The 22,335-nt window shown below is 43.3% G+C and overlaps 1 protein-coding gene across 7 annotated transcripts in view; it reads left to right on the top strand.

Annotated features, from left to right (window-relative positions):
- The window catches only part of ST3GAL3 (ST3 beta-galactoside alpha-2,3-sialyltransferase 3), a 185,132-nt gene that overhangs the window by 119,008 nt on the left and 43,789 nt on the right, over nucleotides 1-22,335 (top strand). For all 7 annotated transcript variants that reach the window (XM_074151206.1, XM_074151209.1, XM_074151207.1 and 4 more), the window contains 3 exons: nucleotides 4,558-4,621; nucleotides 12,702-12,797; nucleotides 17,265-17,451. In XM_074151206.1, coding sequence (XP_074007307.1) covers nucleotides 4,558-4,621; nucleotides 12,702-12,797; nucleotides 17,265-17,451 — 347 coding nt within the window. The remainder of the gene's footprint in view (nucleotides 1-4,557; nucleotides 4,622-12,701; nucleotides 12,798-17,264; nucleotides 17,452-22,335) is intronic.

Below are 22,335 nucleotides of genomic sequence, written 5' to 3' on the forward strand. Positions count from 1 at the left end.
ATGTGTATATGTATCACCTTATAGCCTTTGACTTGAAGGAGCTGCATAAAAGCCACATACTTTTAGTGTTGGAGTAAGTTCACTTGCCTAATACTTCAATTAGAATTAAACAGCACCTGCGTTCCTCCCTATATGTAATATATGTACGTATGTATGTATGTTCTATGTTTCCAGTGGGAATTTTGTATTTCACAAAACATGCAGCTGCCTGTTTGGCAGCTGAGAAGAGGCCAATGATTAAATGCTTTCCAAAGATGAATTTGCTCTTTATCCATACAGGTTAGGGGAGGAGAGTGACAGGGAAGAAGTGCATGGTTTTGCCCGTGCTGTTCAGTTCCTGCCTGCCTCAGTATGTCTGAAGGGTTCCACGGAGAGTGTGAGGCAGCCATGGTACAGTGCTGCCAGCTCTCCTTGCCCGGGGTATACATGACGTAGAGCTGCTGGGTCTGTGGGAGCCGCCTCTGTGCCAGCAATGAATGGCAGGTGATAAGTTCTGCTTGGTCTGAGCTGACCTTCCATGGAGCCCTACAGGTCTCTGCACCGTGCTCTCCACGCTTCATGTTTCTGGGCATATGGTGCTAAGACACGTCTGCTGGGCTGATTTGCTGAGGTTCTGCATTGAACAAAAGTAGCTGAAGCTTTTCCAGACTGGAATTGGCCCTCAGAGAATGAGACCTGTTTGAATGGGGATCTGTCTGAGCTAATGAGTTCTGTTACACCTGAGCTGGCCATGTGCCTGGGCCCTGGAAGTGAGAGCTGAGTGCACGCATACCTGTTGCTTGTAACAGGAAGGATTTTTTCCTTTGTAGTATTAAGCACATGTATACTCAGGCCCCTCCTGGCCCCTCCTTGGTGCGCTGGTGTACAAGGCAGAGCACACCCACCACTGTGTCTGTTTTTCTCGCTTGCCAAGCAAGAGAGAAGTTGTGCCTGGGATAGCATTGTGTCTGCATCTATGCCATGGTTTCCTCACAACCTGGGTAAACCATCTGCCAACAAACAACAAAAAAACCCTGAAACAAATTGTTTGCATAGCTGTTGCCCTAATAAAACAATCTTTTTTTTAAGCGTGTTCCATATTAAAGCAAGGGCTGGTGCCTTTAAAAAAAAAAGAAAAGTAAATGGATGGATGAATGGAGAAAATCTGACAGTTATCAGGAACAAAACGTGCTCCCCTGAAGCACTGATCTTGGATTGCTCTGTTCTTTGTTCTTTGTTGTGTTCAATGCAAGTAGGTCCCAATCATAAGCTCTGTCAAGCTTATGTTAAGAACATACCTGCCCCAGAGAAACTCGCTGCCCTGGGTGTCAGCTCTTCCCACTGCTGTCCCACGGCAATGGAGGGGTTTGATGGCTGAGGTGCAGCAGATAGGTCTGCTGCAGATCAGATTTACTACTAAATCAGGTAATGGTTTAGTATATGTTGTTTAGAAGTTTAGCACTGATATATGGGACACCAAAACTGGTTTGGTAGCCTTTCTGTCACTGTTCTGTAGAGGAGTGTTTTGAATCTGCCCAGACAGATAGAACATGTTGGTTATTGCTAGATCATGGGGATACCAATCATGTTGTACATACACTGGAGCAGTCTCAGTGGCTCAGGTCTTGAAGGCTTGGCCTTTCTTTTACCCTTGCAAAACTTGCTTTCAGTCCTTGACAGATCAGTGTTCAGCCAGTGGCTGGGCACAAATCCTGTTACTTGAAAGAGGAAGGAATTTTTCTTTCTAGTATTTGTAACATGCACTTGCACCCATTATTATCACTCAGTGCATAGGTGTATGAGGCAGACTATACACATCACACTTTCAGTTTCTCACCCTGGGGAAAGCATGCTCCATCAACTAACTTTACCTACTGCACCTGCTTTCCTTGTCCTTGATTTTCTTTAGTCACAGTCTAGATAGAGATAAACGCTCCATATTGACCCAGCTGTGGTTAAAGATTCTGCCACTGGTTCTCTATTGTAGGTAACTTCATTGCCTTGTGGAAGACTGCAGGTCAGCCACAGCAGCATCTGCTGATCTTGCAAACCCTGTCCCTAGAAGATATACTGAAGGAGGTCTTGTCCTTCCATCCTGGTGCCAGTGAGCAAGGTGCCAAATGCAAGTGCCCACCTCAGCAGCAGTGTAGTGTCCATTTTCTAGTAGAGTTCCAGCTCAGTCAAAAAGATCTAGTGCCTCTTCTGAGCCCAGGCCATTAGCTTTTCCTGTTAGTGCTTGTGACACTTGCTCTTGGCTTCTGATGAGGATGCTAGACTAGATGAACTGGCGCTGAGGACATCTGTGCCACCTTTGTTCCTGCTATGAGTCAGCACTTGGAAACAAAGTACTTTGTCTTCTATTGAGCTTCATTCATCAGTTTTGAATGATAACACTGTGATTTGCACAACTTCCAAACATCTTGGATGCCATGTGTTGTTGGACTGTGGGGGCTGCTGAAGAGATACATCCCATTTGGCTGTTCATAATCTGTACTGAATGTCCTATATTGTTGTTTGTTTTGTTTACATTTTCTCTCTGGATGATGGGAATGGGGAGCATCTCCATCCCAAATGCTGCCCTATCCAGTCCTAAAATAGTCATATTTCATTCCTGAGCATTTGCTATGAAGGCATTACTAATTAGCTGGCAAGGTGAGAAAAACAGGATTATTTGAGTCAACTGTATTCCTTTAATGTCCTTTTTAATATAGTATAACGGATGGCCTCCAAGTAGTGTGGGGTGTTAACTGGTGGGTGGTAGAGCAAACCTGGCATAAGAAAAGTTTGGTAGATGGGAGGTTGCAGCCCTTGACATGCAATGCTTTGATCTCTTTTTTGAGTGTGGGAAAACAACCACAGTAATGTACACTGTCCAGTAAAAGTCAACGTATGAGACAGGCCAAGGAGAGGACTGTGGCATGGTTCCATTAGAGGTCATAACAACCTACTGCTGTTTCAGCAGACTTAGGGAAATAGCATTCCTGTTGGAGAGGGAGCCTGCTGCCAATGCATCAAAAGAAATTCTTCAGATGAAGGAAAATTAAACAAAACCACTATTCTGTTAGCAAAGTGAGTTGCTTGTACCCTACAAATTGCCTCCTTCCTTACTCCACTCCCAAATATGATCTTCTGAAAGTAATCACACTTCCCAGCTTATAATGGTTGGCAGGGGCTGTCAGTAATGCCGTGTCAAAAACTTCCCCAAATCTGAAAGTAACTGTCAGAGTTGTCTGTTTATCACCTTTGCCTTGTGTGTCTCACCAGCTTGTTGTCAGGTTCAAAGCTGGTTGGCAAATGGGCTGCCTCGAGCTTGTGTGTTCGTCCCACATCTTTGTCCTGTAGTTTCTACAGAGGGATATAGTAAATAAGAACAGAACCCTTTATTTGAAATGGACTCCCCTAACTGTGCTGATTACAGTAAGTAGCGTCTATCAGGAAAACTATTTAATTTCACTGTGAACAATCACTTGATATCAGTCTTCCTTATGTTCCTGTGTCGTTTTTAATCTTTCATAAAGCAATGAGACTTACCTATTCCTTTTGACTGGTTGTTTCCTAAGAACTTTTGAACTAGTTGACTGATATATTTAAGGGAAGGATATGATCGATATTTACAATCTCATAAGGAAAGGGGAAGGGAACTAATTGTTGCTTTGTTCTTATGTTTCTCCTAGGCATCTGGTTAAGGCCACAGTTAGAGTCAGGATTTGGAAACAGATGGACTTTTTGTCAGACCCAGTGCAGCCATTCTGAAGTTACTGCTTCATTGTAAATCAAGACTAGCCAAAGCATTGCTGCTTCTTGGCCCTGGATGGGCCATGGTAAAGGAGTTTGGACCTTTATGGGGGAGAAAGTGGAAAAACTGGGGACAAAGGACAAATCAAGGAAGCAGACTCAAAAATTTCCGTAGTCTATAGCATTATTTGTGTGTAATCGTTGTGCTTCTATAATTTAATACATTTAATTTGTGTGTGTATCTACGCTTGCATAACTTATACCATCTGGCTGCCGCAGCATTCACTGGGTATCAGTGTAGGTTGTGGTTCCATGGGCATTTCTTTAAGCAACTGTGATGGTTTAACTGGATTCTACCATCAAGAAAGGCAGACTGAGGAGAACGTAAATCAAAAGTAACCCGGGAAAATAGAAAGTATCAGTTTTAACCTGGTTCCGTTCCTGCATCCATTTCACCGCTCAGCTGCATAAAAGCTTCTCTGAAAGCAAGCATTGACAGTGATACTGGCTTTTTCATGTCTGAAGTGTTTGTGAAACTGCAGTTTCAGGGAAGTGGGTATGAAACCACTGCCTTAAGCTGTACTGGTTTTGTTCCCTGTCACTCTCTCCGCGCAAGACATTTGCACGCTGCAGCAGAATTCAGCACATTACTTGTCTTTGCAGCCAGTGTGTGACGGTCATAGTCCAGAGAAAATAGGAATATGCAAGTTAAAGCATTTACTCCTAATGTGAACCTTATTTCAGTTCCTCCAAGTAACTGCTTCAGATGCTTTACATCACTTTGTTATTCATTTCCATTAAAAGTGAGGACTTGTTCCTAATGTCTTGTTCCTTTCTCCCCAGATAATCTGATCAAAGCCATCCTGTCAGCAACCAAAGATTACCGTCTAACTCCAGCTCTTGACAGGTAAGATGAGACCTTTTAGAATAGAAGGAGTAGGAGTCATTCTTTTCCACATGTCCTAAATAAATTTTGCTAGATATTTTTGCCAGAAATTATTGCCAATAAATTTGGCTGTGCTTTGGAGGTAGATCAGGAGCTGGAAACTGAGTCCTATTTCCAGTAAATCTGCAAACTCCGGAGACCTCCAAGTCAAACATGAGTAAAAAAAAGCATTTACCTTTTGACTATTTCCTAATCTTTTGTTTCATATGGTGTCACAATACACCCTCTTGCACCTTTTTCAAATAAGTAAACAGCAGATTTTCAGTAAATTCATTATTCTTTTTCAGCCTTTCTGACAAAGCAACAGGATCACAAGAAACTCTTAGAGTGAAAGAAGGGACTGGGTTGTTTTAACAATGTTTCATTGATACCCTGCTCTTAAGGCTGGAACCTGTGATTGTGTTGGCCAAGGCTGTGCCAGAATGCAATAGCAGTCTCCTGGGTCATGTGGTGTTTGAACTGATGACTTTAGAAGAAGCTCCTTTTGATTCTTCAGTCTTATGGTAGAGATTGCTTCTGAAACTCACTGGCATGTTTATGATTGGCTTCCCAATGATAGTTCTTTGGTCTTTCCTATCTTTTTCTGTCATTTCTTCCTTTGCCCTGCAGTTTTGGTTTATTGCCAGTTAGTTTAGAGGTAGTTTCTTTCAGAAGCTGACAGAGGGTTTTTACTGGGATGTGATCTCTTTTCAAAGTCCTGGTACTATTCCTTTCCAAGCAGTGGTGTTTCATTGAACCCAGACTAACAGGACAGTTCTTGCTTTCTAAACATACTGGGTTTATTTCCTGGCCAGGCTCCTCTCCTGCCCACTTTTCCACGACAAAGTTCATAAGCTTTTCTAGCCTTTCCTCCACATCTCTCACATTGATTGTAGAACTTGCCTCCTGTAGTTAGAGTTGGGTGTTACTCTCTATGTGAAAGTTTATTCTTAGGGTGTTTTTTGCAATCTATGTCCTAATTTAAGTTGCTTTGAAGTTTGCCTTGCCTCCCAGCAATGACAGATAGGGTTAGCCTTCAGAGTTTGGATTAATTTGAGAAATGATGTCCAGAAGGCAAAATCATTTTACAAATGACCTTCTTAGAGATCTTGCACACAACTCGCTCTCACCCATCTGGGGTTTATCTCAGCTCTGGTTGGAGAGTTAATATTTTAATCTGTTGAAAAATCCACATATAGGCTCTTTCAGAAGGTTGCTTGTGGGAAATTAGTGTTAATGACATAAGGGCAGGTAGAAGATTCTTGCAGGTAAGGTTAATGTAATTGTGACTGTTGCTGCTCACCTGTTTTTTGAGGAGTGAAATGTGGTTTGGTTTTTTTAAAAAGTAATTTCTTAGGAGATTGTGAAACATAGCCACTCTAGCATGAGCTTCTCGCTTTGATTTTGCGTTCTTCCTAATGGGTTTGGTGCAGAGATAGGAAAGACCTAACACTGAGGCCTTCGTGAAATGTATGTAAAGTCCCTGCGGTATCAAGTATGAACGAGGCCTAAGGAACAAGCTAGAAATTCATTTCTATAGCATTGCAGTAACAAGGTTCGGTGGTGTGTATGCTTGTAAACACATGAGTATCTTGGGGAAATACTGTTTTCCTGGGAGATTTTGTGGTAAATGCAAAGCAGTGGATATTGGTTGTGTAGTACATATGCCTCACAGTCAAATGCCTCCCATAGCCTTTCCAAGTGAACAGGTCTTGGACAGAAAAGATGAAAAAAGAAGCTGGTGTGGGAGAAAGGGAGAAGAAAGGCTTGGGGTAGCACATCACAAAGTGAGAGCCTAAAGCAGTAGATGGATGGAGTTGCAACAGAAGGGTTATTACTAGAGAGAGCTTGAGTACTGCAGGAGGTGTTAAGGCTATCTCAGTGCTGCTCTTGGAAACCTGCTTGGTGAGCAGAGTATAGATGAGGACTTGGGTATGCTTCCCAAAATGTTCTTCGGCTGTGATTGTCAATGAATTACAGTGCTGGCAGCAATGTGTATCTGCCATTTTGGATTCCAGAAGAGCTGATGGAGCAGACTGATGAGGGAAGGTTAGCTACTTTCTCATCTTGTCTCAGGCTCGAAGTGGAGCCCAACAGTTCCCATCTGGCAGCTCCAGTGTGCTGGCAGCAGGACCTTGAGGTTCGGCTCACTCCCTTACTGCACAGTGGTCAAGGAGAAAGTCCAGACTCCCCCCCTTTGCTCACCACCTTGGAGCAACTGGAGAGAGTCTGACTTAATGGCTGACAAAATGCCTGTATTGTGAAAGAGTTAGGTACGAGGCACAGCTAAAATCTGTGAGGTACAAGAGGCCAGACTAGGAGATCTTGGGAACCCTTCCACTTGTAGGTGCTCTGAAGTCTAGTAGACTGACTCTGGCAGTAGGAAAAAGCTCCCTCTCCTTGTGCTGCTGTTATTTGAAGAGGGTCTTTAAAGTGGGTCACTGAAACAATTCCAGTTTAAAGGTTTTTTTTCTCTTAACCCAGGTCGTTCCGGTGACCTCATTTACAGAGTGGCGTTGTAACGCAACTCCCACAGAAGAGTTGCGTTGGCACAGGGCTGCAACGGCAGGACGAGAGGCGGAGAGGGCTGGGGATGGGTGGGGAGGCTGAGTGCTGCTGAGGCTATTGAAGCAAGTGTTCATGTAACCACACGCTGAATGCAGCTTTCCCAGGGGAAGGGTGGGAGAGGCAGGAGAGGTGAGGTCAGAGCAGTGCGTGAGAGCATAGGAAGGAAAGAGGGGATTAGACTTGTATGGTGGGGGATCTACACCAACCCTTTGGTCTTGTCCCCACCCAAACTTCTCCATTTCTGTCGTCCTTCACAAAGCTGTCCCTTGAGACGTTACCTTCACTCACCTCCCACAAGCCCTGGAAGTGAACTTGTTTGTTTGATTGTCCCTGTGCCAAAAGGGCATCCTGATGCACCTTTTCTAACACAATGTACCGACATGGTGCTGAAATGAGGCAAACTCAATCCTTCCGGGTACGCGTACACCTTTCATCATCCCAAAGCAGCTTCGCCAACTCACTCCAACTAATCCCTCCATTGTGAGGAGAGTTGTGTTAATAACTAACAGCAGCTGGAGGGCATGTGAACAAATGCTATAGTTCACGCCTGTAACATGGTGTAAGTGATGTCGTGCTTTCTTAGTTTTCTTCATGACTCTTTATTATGGCACCTTTGTGTTGAACTACTTATAGTGACCTGCTTCTGCCCCAGGGCAGGAGGTAGGTAAAGCTGCCATTGTGTTTGTGAGGGTAGTTGCAACTCAGCTCTAGGCTTTTCTGGAGAAGATTGGAGATCCAGGGGACTTTAGAATTAGTGTCCTCTTCCTTCAGTGCTGCCATATCTTTCTCCCTAACGCAGGTGTTGGTGGGCCTCATCTTTGACACTTCAGAGTTCTCTTGCCCTCTGTTGGCTTTTCCAGGCCTGGCATCCCTGACATTTTCACTGCTTGTTTTAGTGGCTCCTCCGGTGGTCTGCCCCTCATTCTGCAAATTGATCAGGGCTTGGTTTCTAGTTCCATGGCTCTTCTGCTGGCTTCACTTCAGTGGATTTTGGGGTTAAATCTCTGTGGTGATGACCTGTAAATTTCCTATGAAAAGACGTGAATATAAAAGCCTGACTGACCCTTTTGTATTGCCTCCGGGTGATAAAAAGGAAAACTGAGAGTGAGTTTATAATGAAGTGGAGTCTTTACTAACACAGCGTATAACTAACAAGTGAGGAAGGAACTTGGTAGAGCAGGAGAAGAGATGTGTGTGTCCTTCTGGCCCAGGCTGATAGCACCAGTTTAAGTAGCAGCAGCCAGATCAAACCAGAATATGCTAAGCCTCCCTAAGCATCAGTTACCCTAAAGATGTGGTTTTTTAATCATTCTGTTATATCTTTCCGCAAAGCCTTTAGTTCCAAAGTTGCGTAAAGGAAGGCTTTGTGGTTTTTCTCCCCTGACAAATCTGTAAAAGTGCTTTGATAAGAGAGGAAGAGGAAGCAGCAATTGCTACAATGCATACATGTGTTTACAGTGCTATATTGTTCAAGAAAATCTGTGCGAATCCCGGTTTTGGTATAGATGAACTCAGCCTCTCAGCATCTGTGTCAGAGGCTGTACATCTGGCCACAGCTCCCAGCTTAGGGCTTTAGGGAAAGTCTTTCTGGTGTGAAAAGTCCATGACCCTCCTTCATACCACCCGGGTAGCAAAACCTGGGCTGTGTCTGATGTGTTCAGTCCTTGAGCTCTTCTGGAAAAGAAATACAGCTTTGACATACTATGTAAACAAACAAAAAGGTGTTTGCACACCTCTTTGTGGAGAAACAATTGAGCTGTAACTGATGCTGCCTGCGTGGTGTGTTTCTTCAGACAGAAACTTGCCTGGAGCCAGCAATGACTTTGCAGGTTTTCAATGCTCAGGCACCGTCAGTCAGTGCTGGCTGTGAAGGAGCCCAGCTACTCTGGTACCAGATGTCCAAACTTCTGGTCAAGACGTGAGGTCAGGTGCGTGATGTCCCTGCCAAATGCTTTCCTTTCACAGTGCCATCAGGGTGGCCCTGCAGTCTTCTCACTGTCCCACAGTGTGACTGCCAAAGCTGGTAAGACTAAGCTAGCTCACCTTTCTGCCTGACTTGATCATAACAATCTTGGGCTGCCCAGACTTGATGTACACGCCTGATGTGCAGAACCCAGGCAAAGTCCAAGACTTGCCACATCTTCATCGTGTGCACCTGAAGAAAGCAACCTGCACCTGAGTGTGCAACAGAACCTTCCAGCTTTGCCATGAGAAGGCAGAGTACTTTTGAAGGAAATTTAAGAAAAAGCTGCTAGAAGGTCAAACATTAGACCTTAGCGTCAAAAAGATACTAATGAAAAATCTGATCTGCGGAAGAAAAAAGAGGACACATTTAAATATATCAAGAGCACCAGGGTACGAGAGTGTTCAGACATGAAGCTGGGGAAAGGTGATAACCTGTCAGTTATGATGAGTAAAGGCAGAACCATTCAGTGTAGTATTTGTTTCATTTATTTGGGTAAAGATAAAATTATGTTGCCCCATTTTACAGCAATGAAATAATTTCTGTATTTTTATTAGTAACTGTGAAGATGTTAAATGACAATTATGTGTCTTTTTAAATCAGTAAGCACTGATGAATATTTAAAGAGTTAAATAAAGAGTTGTTTTTGTTATTACTGTTTGATTTTTAATCCTTCTTGGAATGTTGGGTAGAACAGCAAGCGTTGTGCCATTCCCGGAGAGGTATGGGAGATGACAAAGAGGTGGCTGTAAGTTGATTAGCTTGTTTTTGCAGGGAAAATCCCAGAAAGTTAGATCTGGAACACAGATGGCAGCATAATTGATGTCAGTTATCTTGGATTTTGTGGAAATTAAATCTTGTCATGCAGATGAAGGTGGGGTTTTTTTAGTTGAACTAGAAGCTTGATGGATAAAGGTAACGTTTTTAAGATAGGCATTAGTTATTTGTCTCAGTCTATTATATTCTGATTCTACATGGCACTGTTGTAGACTTATCCTTTTTAGGAATGGGTTATATCACACAGCTTTAAAAAGTTACTGTCAGGGTTGAGAATTAATCCTTTAGTGACACTTTTAGTGTAATCCTGCTGGCAATTGTTCACGGTGGTTAAGACCGATCTGGAGGAAATGTAAAATTACACTAGGAAAATTTGCTAGAGACTGGGGAAGTATGGAGTTGGAGGACTGGGTCAGTCTAGACTTTTTTATAGGGCTCTATTCTGAGCAATCCTTTACTGGAGCCAAACCAAGAGTCAGGCATCTCAGAGGGGACAACAAATCATGCTTACAATTCTGCAAACCAATGACTATAAAAAGAGCATTGGAATGATATACATAAAATCTCTGTGTAAAAGGGACCCTGCTTTGAGCAGCATTAGCTCCGCATGCTGGCCTTCCGGAGTCAGTGCTTTGGAGTTTTGGGGAGAAGTTGAAAACGGTTCAGAGAGGTACTGCAAATGTGACTGAGGATCTAGGAGAGCTGCCATACCATAAGAGATGTGATGAGCTCGCTCTGGTTTGTATGGTCAAGGGAAAATTAAGAATGGGCTTTGATCAGTCTACAAGTACTGTGTGGGAACAGGGCCACAAAGAGACGCTGCTGGAACAGCTTTGGCTGGTGGAACTGGTTCTTTTATCTCCTGCAGCGGCTCATGCTCACCAGGCTGACCCGTGACTGATTGTCCACCTAGAGGCAGATGTTTACATACAGTGGTTTGTCAGTAAGTGGATTACATGCAGATGTGGAAGGGACTGCTGACAGTAGATGGTGCTTTAATTTAGCAGAAAAGGGAAGAATGCGATTGAGTGGTTTTGAGGCTGAAACAAACACATCTGTATTCAAAATTGGTAAGAGCTAGTGTCCTAACAGTAAGTGAGAAAGGGATAGAGAAGGGTATCTATAACTTGTAGCCTTTGGACTTCTGCATGGTATTCTTCAAAAAATAACAATATAAAAAGTCATGGCTAGGAGTCAATTAGGTAGAGAAATTACAGTATTTCACCTGACAGTCTGTTGTTTAGGAGGTCACACTTTCATGTGATAATCATCAAAAGTTGTATTTTCATCTGAAACTTCTGACCAGAACTGAACTATATATATTTTTTTTTTCCTCCTGCAACACCTTTTCCATAAAGGTTTTGACAAAGGTGTTACCGTCTTTGTCACTGTTGGGTGTATTTGGGGCTGACTCTTTCTCTTCCCTCCTTGCCACAATATACTGCCTGAACCGGGTCTTGCCTTTGCTTTCCCCTTGTCACCAGAACTGTATTTGTTTTCTGTGCTGTTGTCTACAAAGCTCTTTCTCTTTTGCCTGATTTGATTACTGCAAGCATCCAAGCTTCTTCAGCCCTTAGGGATGCAAGCACGGGGCTAATATGTCTGTTTTCTTGAGAAGGTTTTTTCTTTCGGAAAGGCTGGGATCTGTGGTGCATCTTATCTGGGCTGGGGAAGCCGTTCCTGAGCGTTTCTTGGTGCTGTTAATTCTGTGCATATCTCTGGCTAATGGCTCTGTCAGCAGGGTAACCCTCAGTGGTTTGGCTGAGTCTTTAAAGTGTGCTCCAGCCCCACTCTGCAAAGAGGGACCCCACATAAGAGCCAGTATGAGGAAAGCTCTGCTTCAGTCTGATCACAGTGAGGACAGCCTAGAAAGAGACCAGTCGACTGTGCCTGGGACTAGGAAGGCCGCCTAGCCCGGAGATCTGCTCCAAACAACTGATTGCCTTGGACCCTTTCCGAAAAAGGCTCTGCAGACACGTATTCCTTCAGTGAACTACCAGAGATGGAGGCACATTGCCAGAAGAGCCAGCTGCGTTTGGGATTAGATGGCTGGAAAGAAGTCTTCTCTCGCTCTTCAAAACGAAATCACTTTTTAACATCTGCTGCAGAGAGTTCTCATGACTCGTGGTTGCACGAGAAACTGTTCTCTTCATTCTCTTTCCTGTTTCTTTGTTAATTAAGGTTATTTTCCTTCCCCTTCCTCACCCATTGTGTCTCCATATATGTTTCCTATTGGACAGGAGGGGTGGGGGATCCTTTTTCTTTCCATTTATTTCTGTCTCTTGAAGCCTTATGATAACTGCAGCAATTTTGCACTCAGCAAGGTGAGCACGCCCCAGATAACCTGGCAAGATCTGCGTGCACTCAGAAAATTGCTTGGAGAGAGGACTTCCTCACTAAGCCTTTGGTTTATTGTTATTTCAGTGCTAAATGAATAATGAGAAGGTTTAAGTAAACAGATGGGTTTGATTCAAGCCCATCATACCAGGGGTGTGGGGGGAGAGGAGCTGCTTGTCCTGACAGCTCATCTCATTAGACCACACGTGGTGTGAAGTGTTGAAAGCAGTTCATCACGTGTAATGCCTGGGCATGGTGGGGTGAGCTGGGGATCAAGTGTATCTCTATCCTCCCCTTAATTCTTAATGTTCCAAAAAGTTTCCTGTAGTTCTCAGATAGATGCAAACTAAATATGTGCAGCTCTGTGTGTTTGAAGTTATGTTACAAAAATCACCTCTTTCCTCTCTTTTTCCACAGTCTCAGCTGCCGGCGATGTATTATTGTGGGAAATGGTGGAGTACTTGCAAATAAGTCATTGGGGTTAAAAATCGATGACTACGATGTTGTTGTCAGGTGAGTCTTTGTCATCATAGTTTTGTTGTCATATATTCAGTTTCTGTATCAGTTCACATGTGCTGGAAAAGGTTAAACCTACATTAGTGACAATATCTATTAGTATGGAGGTATTGACTAACATGGAGGGGAAAAAACAAAGAGCATTTAAGTGTTTGTTATAAATGATGATCACATCAAAGGGTAAAGATACTTCTCAAACATTCAATTTTCCACAGCTGTTTGGGAACATGCTGTCTCCTATGATCCCACTTGAACCTTCTCTTCATAGCTCCTTTCTAATAGCTGATGCTTTTGTGATGGCCTTGGGTGGTGAAGTGGTGAAGCAGTAAAACCTACTGTTAGACCTGCTCCCAGATACATGCCCTGGGTAGCTCAGGGAAGTATTATTGGTCATACGTGTGTCGCATTCCCCAGGACCCACACTTGACAGGATGGGAGGAAGTAAGAACAGTGCAGCATAGGGTCTTAGGAAGCAGTAAGCCTCCGTGAGTGAGAACAGACTAACGGTTAAACACCTGTAGGTGCACCCTAGAAGCTGTGAATACTTTGCCTCTGTCTCACTGCGGATGATGATGTTGAATAAGGGAGCAGAAGCAGAGTGGCACGGGAGTGGAAACAACCACAGTCAAAGTTAGGACTTCTTGCTTTCGCTCGGGACCTGGATCATCGCCATCACAGAATGCCTGAAAAACGTGCTGATATGTGAAATCACAGGTCTAGTCATAACTCTTAGTAATAAATCTGTCAAATCAGGGAGGTGTTCTGGGTGACTGGAGATTAACAAACATAATACCTGTACTAATGGAGAGTGAGAGAGTGTGTGTGTGTAGGAGAGAGGGGGGACATGCTCTAGGGAGCTACAGACTCATTAGTCTGACTTGAAAAAAATGCAGAGCTTTATAGCAGATTCTGAACCATGAGTAACAAAATATTGTGATGATAAATAGGAAAAGTGGGATAAACTACAGTGTAAGTTTATAAAAACTGGTTTAACGTAGTCTAATCTGCTGTGGTTTTTTTCCTTAGTAAGATAACTGATTTCATATTAAAGGGAATGTAACTGATGTCATCTCTCTGAACTTTAGTCAACCATGAGACATGGTAGCAAATAGCAAATTCTTAGCTAAGGTGGAAGAAAGAAAAGGATTAGTAAAAGAATTTCAGGCATAGAGAAGATATCATTTAGCATGGTCTCCTCTCTCTCTTGTGCACTAGTAATGGGCACATGAGGAAAGAATAGAATATACATAGAGTAATAAATACCCTCTGACTCCGGACAAAAAGACCAAGGAAAGATCCCTTTCAGTCCTTTGTTCCTGTGAACAGTTGCCTGCTTCCCCAACAGTGCTCTGGACACGGCGATGACTGTTCAGAACAGGATGAAACTTTTACAGCCCTTCTTCTAGTTTGTCCCGCTATCAGTTGCTAGCAAAGAGCTCTTACTGCTCGTCATAGTCTGGTGACTTGCAGTTATTTGAGCTGAATTAAAGTTCAGTTGTAGCCTCTTCATAGGTTCATACTGTTCAAAAAGTAGCAAGAGAACAGTTTCAATCCATCTGGACTAAGCCACCCACTAAGATTTACATCAGAGTCCACTATTTAATTTCCAAATGAAAAGTTCAACCTTTTCTCTCCACATCAGTAAATCTAAGTCAGTTTGCAAGCTGAGAGGATAAGAGGGCAGCTAAACACCTGTGCTGTTTGTGGGATGGATAAAGGAGAGAAACGTCAATTGTAAAGGTTAAATGAAGCCAGGCGCTTGGCTGTGGGAGTGAGGAGGTGAGACCAGACTGCTTAAATGTATCCAACTGCTTCCTTTACTCCTGGGGAAGTCCCTTGTGAAGGGCATCCTTTTTCAAGAGTTGCAAAACTCCTCTGAAGGATCAGATTTAGGATCTAGGAGGTGAATTATAAGGGAAAAAATGTGGTACATTTGTGAACAAAGGAGTCATCCAGCAGTATGTGGAGTTTTTTGATGCATCGTGTGTTACCATGTGAGGATTGCTAATTGCAGCAAAAAGTTTTGATCTTGTGGTGAAGAGAGTCAGATCAGCTTTGACAGTTCTAAAACAGCTTGGAGTGAGTTAGTTACTGTTTTTTTTTTCTTTAACTGGATATTATCAGATTTCAGTGCAGACGTTATTCCCAGCTGTCACACTGTTTACCTGGCAGGAGCTCCTTGCAGCAGTCAGTCATGAGTGCTCTGAAATGCCTCCTTAGAATAGATTGCAGACAGGGGAAAAACAAGTATATGGCAGAAATTCCTGGTTAGAATGAGCTAGGGATTCACCTGATGATGATACTTTAGTGATATTTGGGAGGGTCTTCATGGTGCTTAGGTTAGGAGTTAGTGTCTCTAAGCTCACGGTGTCGTCAGTAGATACAGAGACAGAAAAACATTCTGAAATTTCTTATGGAGAACACTACCTGCCCATGGGCAGTACAAGGAGGACTGGCATCCTAATTAAAGTTCTCATAAGGTTTAGCTGTGTTTATAACCATCGGTGTGTCCTGCCTGAGAAAGGGCTCAAACTGTGTAGTGTGCACCTTCATGAGCACAGATTGTGGCTGCCAGAACTTTTCCCGCTCCATTGCCCGCGCTGCCCCTGGGGCACTGACCCCAGGGCTGACAGTGCTGGCTCGTTAGCAGGACTCCATCGCTATGACTCCGTCAGCAGCTCGCATTCTGGCCCTTTGCTGGAGACCCGAGCTCATTTTACTTGGGAAAATGGTTTGTTTTGTTTCCTGTCTAGGTGCAAAGTGGGGGTCCCAAGTTTGGGGAGCTTTGACAAGGGAAGCAGCGAAACAGCAAACCTGGCAGCTGGGGGTGGGGAAAACCCTGCCAAAGAGCTACACGTTGACATTTGGAACAACTGCAGATGCTAACCTTCCCCTCTACTTCAAGAAGACAGATGAAAATATGTATAACTAGCTTGCTTTATGTAGTACTTCATTGTACTTATCTCTGTTACCTTTAGGGCCAGGTGCTATGTATATAGGCTCATCCACCCCAAAGAGACACAACACCTTGAAGTTTAAATAACATCCATAGCAAAAGTGAGTGATATGTGAACACACAATCAGCAACAGAGGAAAAAGCAAGGCATCAGGCTGGCTGGGATCACTGGTTTTGGAGCCAGTCAGGTCTAGATACCACAAGGGCTTATAAACCACAAAAAAAAAGCTTCATCTCCTGTATAGATTGTGATGTTGCCGATTCTTAAGTTGGTTTCCCCTTAATATTTTATTCCTAATGATAAAGTAAGTATTTTTACTAAAAATACATAGGAATTTATTCTCCTTTATTCTGAGTACAATTTCGGATTGCATGCAGGGATTTTCTTCTACTAAAAGGTTTCCCACCTAAAATGCTTACCCGGGCTGAAAAAAACAAATCCAGATCCTCATTAACATTCCTACAAGGCAAAATTTGCAGTCCATAAGCACTTTCCAGTATATTGAACTACCCCAAGTCAAGAAGGCTGCAATAATTCAAGCAGGCAATGCTGTTCCATCAGGAAGTGCTGCTTGATGTCAGCAAGATTTGTATTCCAAGTTACTTGAAATTTCCTCAGCTTTGGCTTTCTACTTTTGAATAGAAGTTCTGAATAATGTCATGAAAGTCATCATTGCTGTTGATGCCAGAGCAGTTTGTTTTTTGAAGGGAAAAATCTTTGTCCCCAAGGGGTGTTTTAAACAAAAGCACAGCTAAACACATAGCATTCCCTTAGAAATCAGTGTGCCCAAGAGCAAAGCTGTGTGTCTGCTTGGGTGTTTTCGGAGTGAGATGTGCTTCCACAGCAGGAACTCCTCTGGGTCAGTGAGACCACAGTGATGCTGAGCCTTACCCCAGCTGCTTCCTTTGCCTTGGCGTTGCAGGGCAGCTCACCTTCTGGATGGGCCAAGTTTGGGGAATTAAACCAGATGGAGATTGTTCTTTTGTTTTTTCTTGAAAATTATTAGCTGGCTTAGTTCCCTAAACAATCTGACTGCAGGTAAGATAAGAAGTATAAGCTCTGGACTGGGGTAGGAGCATGAGACCAGTTTCAGTCCACTTAAACTGCCATCCTCTATTTCAGCCCAGCCTTCTAGAATCCAAGTAAGATATCCCAGGAGTGATAGGGTGTTAAAATATTAATGCTTAGTTTGTAATTCTAAATTTGCAAGGGCAATATTTTTCAGTTTCCTTTTCCAAAGCTTCCAACCCAATTTAAATCACAAGAGTAGATATGCAAAAATGGTTTGCATTATATTCAATGAAATTATTTATATAGCTTCTATTTAAACTATTGCTGCTTGGCATAAAGCTTCATAAATGTGTGGGATGAAGAACTGCAATACTTAATGTTTGCTGCTATAGCAGCTTCTTAGAGGAAGCTCTGGCCTGGCAGTGATTGCTGTATCATCAACATGCGTGAGTGTAAGTGGGAATCCATGACAGTGTCTTCTCTGGTTGCCCTGCAGGCTGAACTCCGCTCCAGTGAAGGGCTTTGAAAAAGATGTGGGTGGCAAGACAACTCTCCGGATCACATATCCTGAAGGTGCAATCCAGAAAATGGAGCAGTATGAGAAGGATTCCCTGTTTGTTCTGGCAGGATTCAAATGGCAGGATTTCAAGTGGCTGAAATACATTGTTTACAAGGAGAAAGTGGTAAGAATGCTGTCAGCTGGCATTGTGAAGTTCACCTAATTAGTGGGCAGACATGATATCACAGTCATATTTGCCAGGTTTTGGTCTGAAGAGAGTTCCTCTGTGTGTCCAGCTTGCAGTGAAGGTTTTTTTACCTCCATGGACTTCAGCTTTAATTAAATATGCTTTACAAAGACATCTCTCTGTAACCTGACCTTGCATCACAGATGAGGCTTTCTATTCAAGATTACGTTAGTGTGTGCTGTGAACAATTAATTTAATTTTCATTTATTTTAAAGAGTATATAAAAGGACCAACTTTTGCATGGGATTTATGGACTCTTAGGATTTAAGAGCAGAGGAAGGAAAAGAGCAATGGCAAGGAGAGAAAATGGGAGGTTGGGGTAAGGATGTGATGGCACAGGAGAGGAGGAGGATGCAGCAGCAGCACAACTAGTTGAAAAGGCTACAATCCACAGACTTAATATGACCTCTTGAATAGCACAAGCCATTATATTTTGCTCTCTTACTGCTGTACTGAGATTCATTATTTGTGTTTGGCTAAAGTATGATCCACAAGAACAGTATCAAGTCTAATTTAAAACCATTGAAATGGTAAATCTACTGCTTTCCCCATGTAGATATTTTGTCCCAGTCAGTTGCATTAATGTCCTTAGTCAGGATTTTTCTCTGTAATTCACCCATCCTGAATGGAATCAGGTTGTGATCATTGACTTCTCATTCAGTGGATGGTTCATCTTTATCCGTTGTCATGAAGTCTGCAATAAATGGCCTGTATTTGGGTGTAGTTCTTGTTTTAAAAATCTTGTATCTTGGTTTTCAAATGTTCTTTAATGATTATTCAACAAATAACCAGACAAATGGATTAATGTTCAGAGGATGGGATGTTATATCATGTGTTTGGAGATGAAGAGAGGAGGTTGGCAGCTCACCGTATACAGGATGAAATAGTCTGGAATTATAATTGCACATGGTTGTTACATAGATGGCCTTAAGGGCTCATACCTTGCTCTTGTCTCACACTGGCACCAACTTGCAATTATTTTCCTGGTACCAGACAGATGAAGATACCTGTCAGCCTCTGGGCAAGCGCAAATGGGCTTTTGTAACATGAATAATTGAGTCAAAAGTAATTTTCTTTGGTTTGTGTCACACTCTTGTTTGACATTCTGAGTAAGCGAAAGCCCTGGCAGTGTCAGTGCCTGCAACCTGAATGCAGTTGCAGGGACTCCTAGGGTTTACCTTGAAATTCAAAGGATGGATTGGTTCACTTCAAAACAAATTGAATTTCCACCTGATGTTTGCAGTCTTGTGGTCATCACTAGGTTCTAATGTGGTGTCCCCTGCTGCTGCAGAGATGCAGCAAATAATCTGTTAAAACTTGCTAGAAGATTGGGAGAGCGATTGCAGTAATCTTAACTCAGTGCTGTGGTGCCCAGCTTGGCAGAGAGCAGAAAGAACTTGAGCTTCTTGCATTGCATGTTACTTCAGGGCTTTTGTGGTTGACTCCTTGTCCTTCACTTCTTTGGAATAAACACTCCATTTTTATTTTTTTTTTCGGTTCTTGTAGGTGATGTTTTCCAGATATCTTAATTTCTGTTGCTCTTTTGAATGGCTGTAGTTGATTTCATCTTTTTCTTAAAGAGCAGTGCCCAAAAATGTAGAGTACAGCAAATAAAGGGGAGCAAACAGCTACTTCACTAGCCTCCCAGTTCTTGTTCTTTATACATCCACTGCTTTGCCTTTTCCACAATGGCATGGGACTGAAGGTGAGTGTCCAGTTCCTTGAAACTCCAGGTCTCAGGAAGAACTGAAGAGCAGCTGCCCCCCCAGCTCTGCATCCTGTGTTTGTACCGTTCGCTCTTCCTACCAAAGAGCAGCACCGTGCACTTGTCCCTACTGATTCTTTCTTCCAGAGCATTTCTCTAATTTGCCAAGTTCCTTTGGCAGAGCTCTCCAGCATACCTGCCATTCTTTCCAGATTCGTGTCCTCTGCAATTTAATAAACATACTTTTTACTCCATCATCCAGGTTGACAATGAAAATACTAAACAAAGTTGGTTCCTAGGCAGACCCCAAAGTAATAACATCCTTCCATTTCTAAAGTGAGCCCACTGAGAACTCCTCCTGGATAGGTTTTTGGCCAGTTCTGAACTTGTATCACAGTACTATCATTAATAACATTTTTTGGCATGTTTGTGAAAGTGGTATGTCAGAAGCCTTGCTGAATTCCAGTTGATGTCTTGCTTCTCGCTTATGATACTTTTTTTCCTGTATAAAGAAATACAACTCTTTCAGTAGGGCTTCAGTTTGCTCCTGACAAATCCACCTGGGTTGCTACTCAGCTTTGTTATTTTTTTCGGGTGCTTACAAATAATTAATCTTGCTGAGAACTGAAATCATAAATCAACTCTATTCCCATTTTTTGCCTTCTTAAGGCTAGGCGCTACTTTTGTCCGTTTTTCAGGCCTTTGACACCCTACCTCTTCTACACAAGTTCCCAAAGGGAATCATTACTTGTGTTGAGGCTGCTGAGCCAGTTCATTGAATACTTTAGGATGCAGTCCAGGTGACTGGAAAACATCTGTCTTGTCCTCTCTAGACTGATCTCTCTTTATTTGAGGCTGAGATCTTGCTGTCACTGGCTTTAGCTGTGTGCAGGTGGCTAGCACAGCTGCTTTTTCTAGTGGAGACTGATGCAAAAAGTGCTGTCTCTTAGCTAGAAGTGACCCAATGGAGAACTAACAGTGCTATGGGAATAAGGCGTAGGCGTCTGTTTGTTCTGGTAGTGAGTATTAGTATTTTTATCAGTGTGTGGTAAGTTCAAAACGACAAATGCCTGCCCATTGCTCTCTGTGGAGACTTTCTGTTTCTCTCTCAGCTGATTTTCCAGAGAAAAGGGAGTTTCTTCCTTTCCTGGATTCACCTAGAGGCACTTGCTTGACCTAGGAGCCCTGTATGCCACTTTTGCTTATTCCTTATCTGAGATTAGGCCTGTCCCTCTGCAAGACTTCATCCTTGCTGCAAACCAGCGGTTACGGTCAGGAGTCTGACCTCAGGATGGAGAGAAGGGAAATTGAAGCACCCAAAGGCTGTGGAAGTAGACACATTCCACAAAAAATGGGCCACACTCTGTCTTCTATTTCCTTTGCCCCGAACATTGATGGCAACTGAATGTGTTCAGGGTAGTGTCACAGGTGGGGTATGAGACCTTCTGAATCCCTTCAGACACTGGACCCAGAGCTGCTTGGACCTACTTCATCCAAGATTCTGGGCCAGGTACTAGGATCCTTACTTAGTCCTCTCTTAGGTAAGTAAAATGAAAGGGAGTTTATCTGAGAAAGAGTAAATGAAAGGCAAATGGCTATTTATTGCTGGGGTCAGTGGTCAGATAAGCTTATTCCCCCTGCAGCTGAGAGGGATTTGCTCTGTGATATGTTAGTCTTCTGGCAGCACTTGCAAACTGAGGAAGGGATAAGTACTTTGAAGAGAGGGTGATTTTCAGGAGACGTTATAAGGAAGAAGAATCAGTGTGATGCAGAAGCAGCAGCAGAATGGTGAGGCAGAGGCTTTGATGTGTTACATACAGTCTGGTGCAACAGCCTTCTGGAGATCTGCATGGTGCCTTCATGCCCTAGAAGACACTATATGCAGAAAGAGGACCACTGGAGTATGGACCAAAGAAAAAAAAGTAAAAGCTTTTATTTCACACTAAACCAGAAATATCTAGAAGCAAATAAAAACTTGAGAGAAAAGATTAATCTAGGAAAAGGACAAGTTTGGCTAAATATTCATACTGCATTAGCAGCAAAACAAAGGTAGTCTCCGTCATAGAGTTCTGGGTGAGTTGACACTCAAAATTTTGAGTCTGATAACGAGTTAGAGCAGTTCTGTATCACTGGAGAGTATAGACCTGCCTATAAGAAGGGGAAAGGTGAATGAATATGGGCAATTAAAACCCTGGTAATCTGATTTCAGTCATTTGACAAGCATTAGAACAAACTGAAGGAGAAAATAATTGCACTTGTTGCAGGTAAAGGGATGGAGAAAGGTGACGTGTTCAGCAGAGGGGAGGATTGCACCATGCTGACCTAGTATGTCGGTGTACAAGTGGAAAGGAAGTGGGTTGGAGTCCCGCAGCCTGCAGTCGCGGGAACCCATGGTTATTGCAGAAGGGTCACAGATGTGAGTCGTTCGTGCGTCTGTGGTGACTGGTCTGGCAGCGCTGACTTGCAGTCATTGCTGCAAGAGCCTGCTGACACTTCCAGGCACCCCTCCTCTGATGAAACGGCTGCTGGTAGTGCCTCCCCAGAGAGGGATTACTCATGGACAGCCACTCAGAGCACTTACACTCTCTCCTGGACTGTTCTTTTTGCCAAGAGACATTGCCCATACATATTATAATCCACCCGGCTGCTTCCCGCTCTTGTCCCACCCTGCATCACCCCGGGTCTCTCAGTGACAGCGGCTCTTCCTGAATACCCAAAGTACCAGAGGAATTATAGGGGGAGGGAGGTTTGGCCATGTACCTTCTCTAGTAAAATAATGGTCAAAAGCTGAAGGTTTCTCTATTGTGTTGATGGTAGATGGTTCCTGAAACAAACAGGGGAATTTACAAGCACTAGTTATGCAAAACAGCCATCACAGCCTGGCGCTGAGGCTGCTTCCAGGGTGGTTTTTTGCCTGTCATCAGTGAATCAGAAGGAGCTCTTTTGCTTGCTAAGACTCTCTTCCCTGAACATCTGGCACATGGTGAGGGCCAATGCCGCCAAGTAAGGGCAAAGGTTTCACTAGAATTTGGCAGCTCACAAGCTTCCTTCTCGTGTGGTAATGAGCCTGCGGACGCTTCCAGCAGGAATCTCTGCAGCCTTTGCCAGGAGGAGTC

This window comes from Numenius arquata, chromosome 8 (genome assembly GCF_964106895.1).
Source record: "Numenius arquata chromosome 8, bNumArq3.hap1.1, whole genome shotgun sequence".
In the NCBI taxonomy this organism is placed as follows: domain Eukaryota; kingdom Metazoa; phylum Chordata; class Aves; order Charadriiformes; family Scolopacidae; genus Numenius; species Numenius arquata.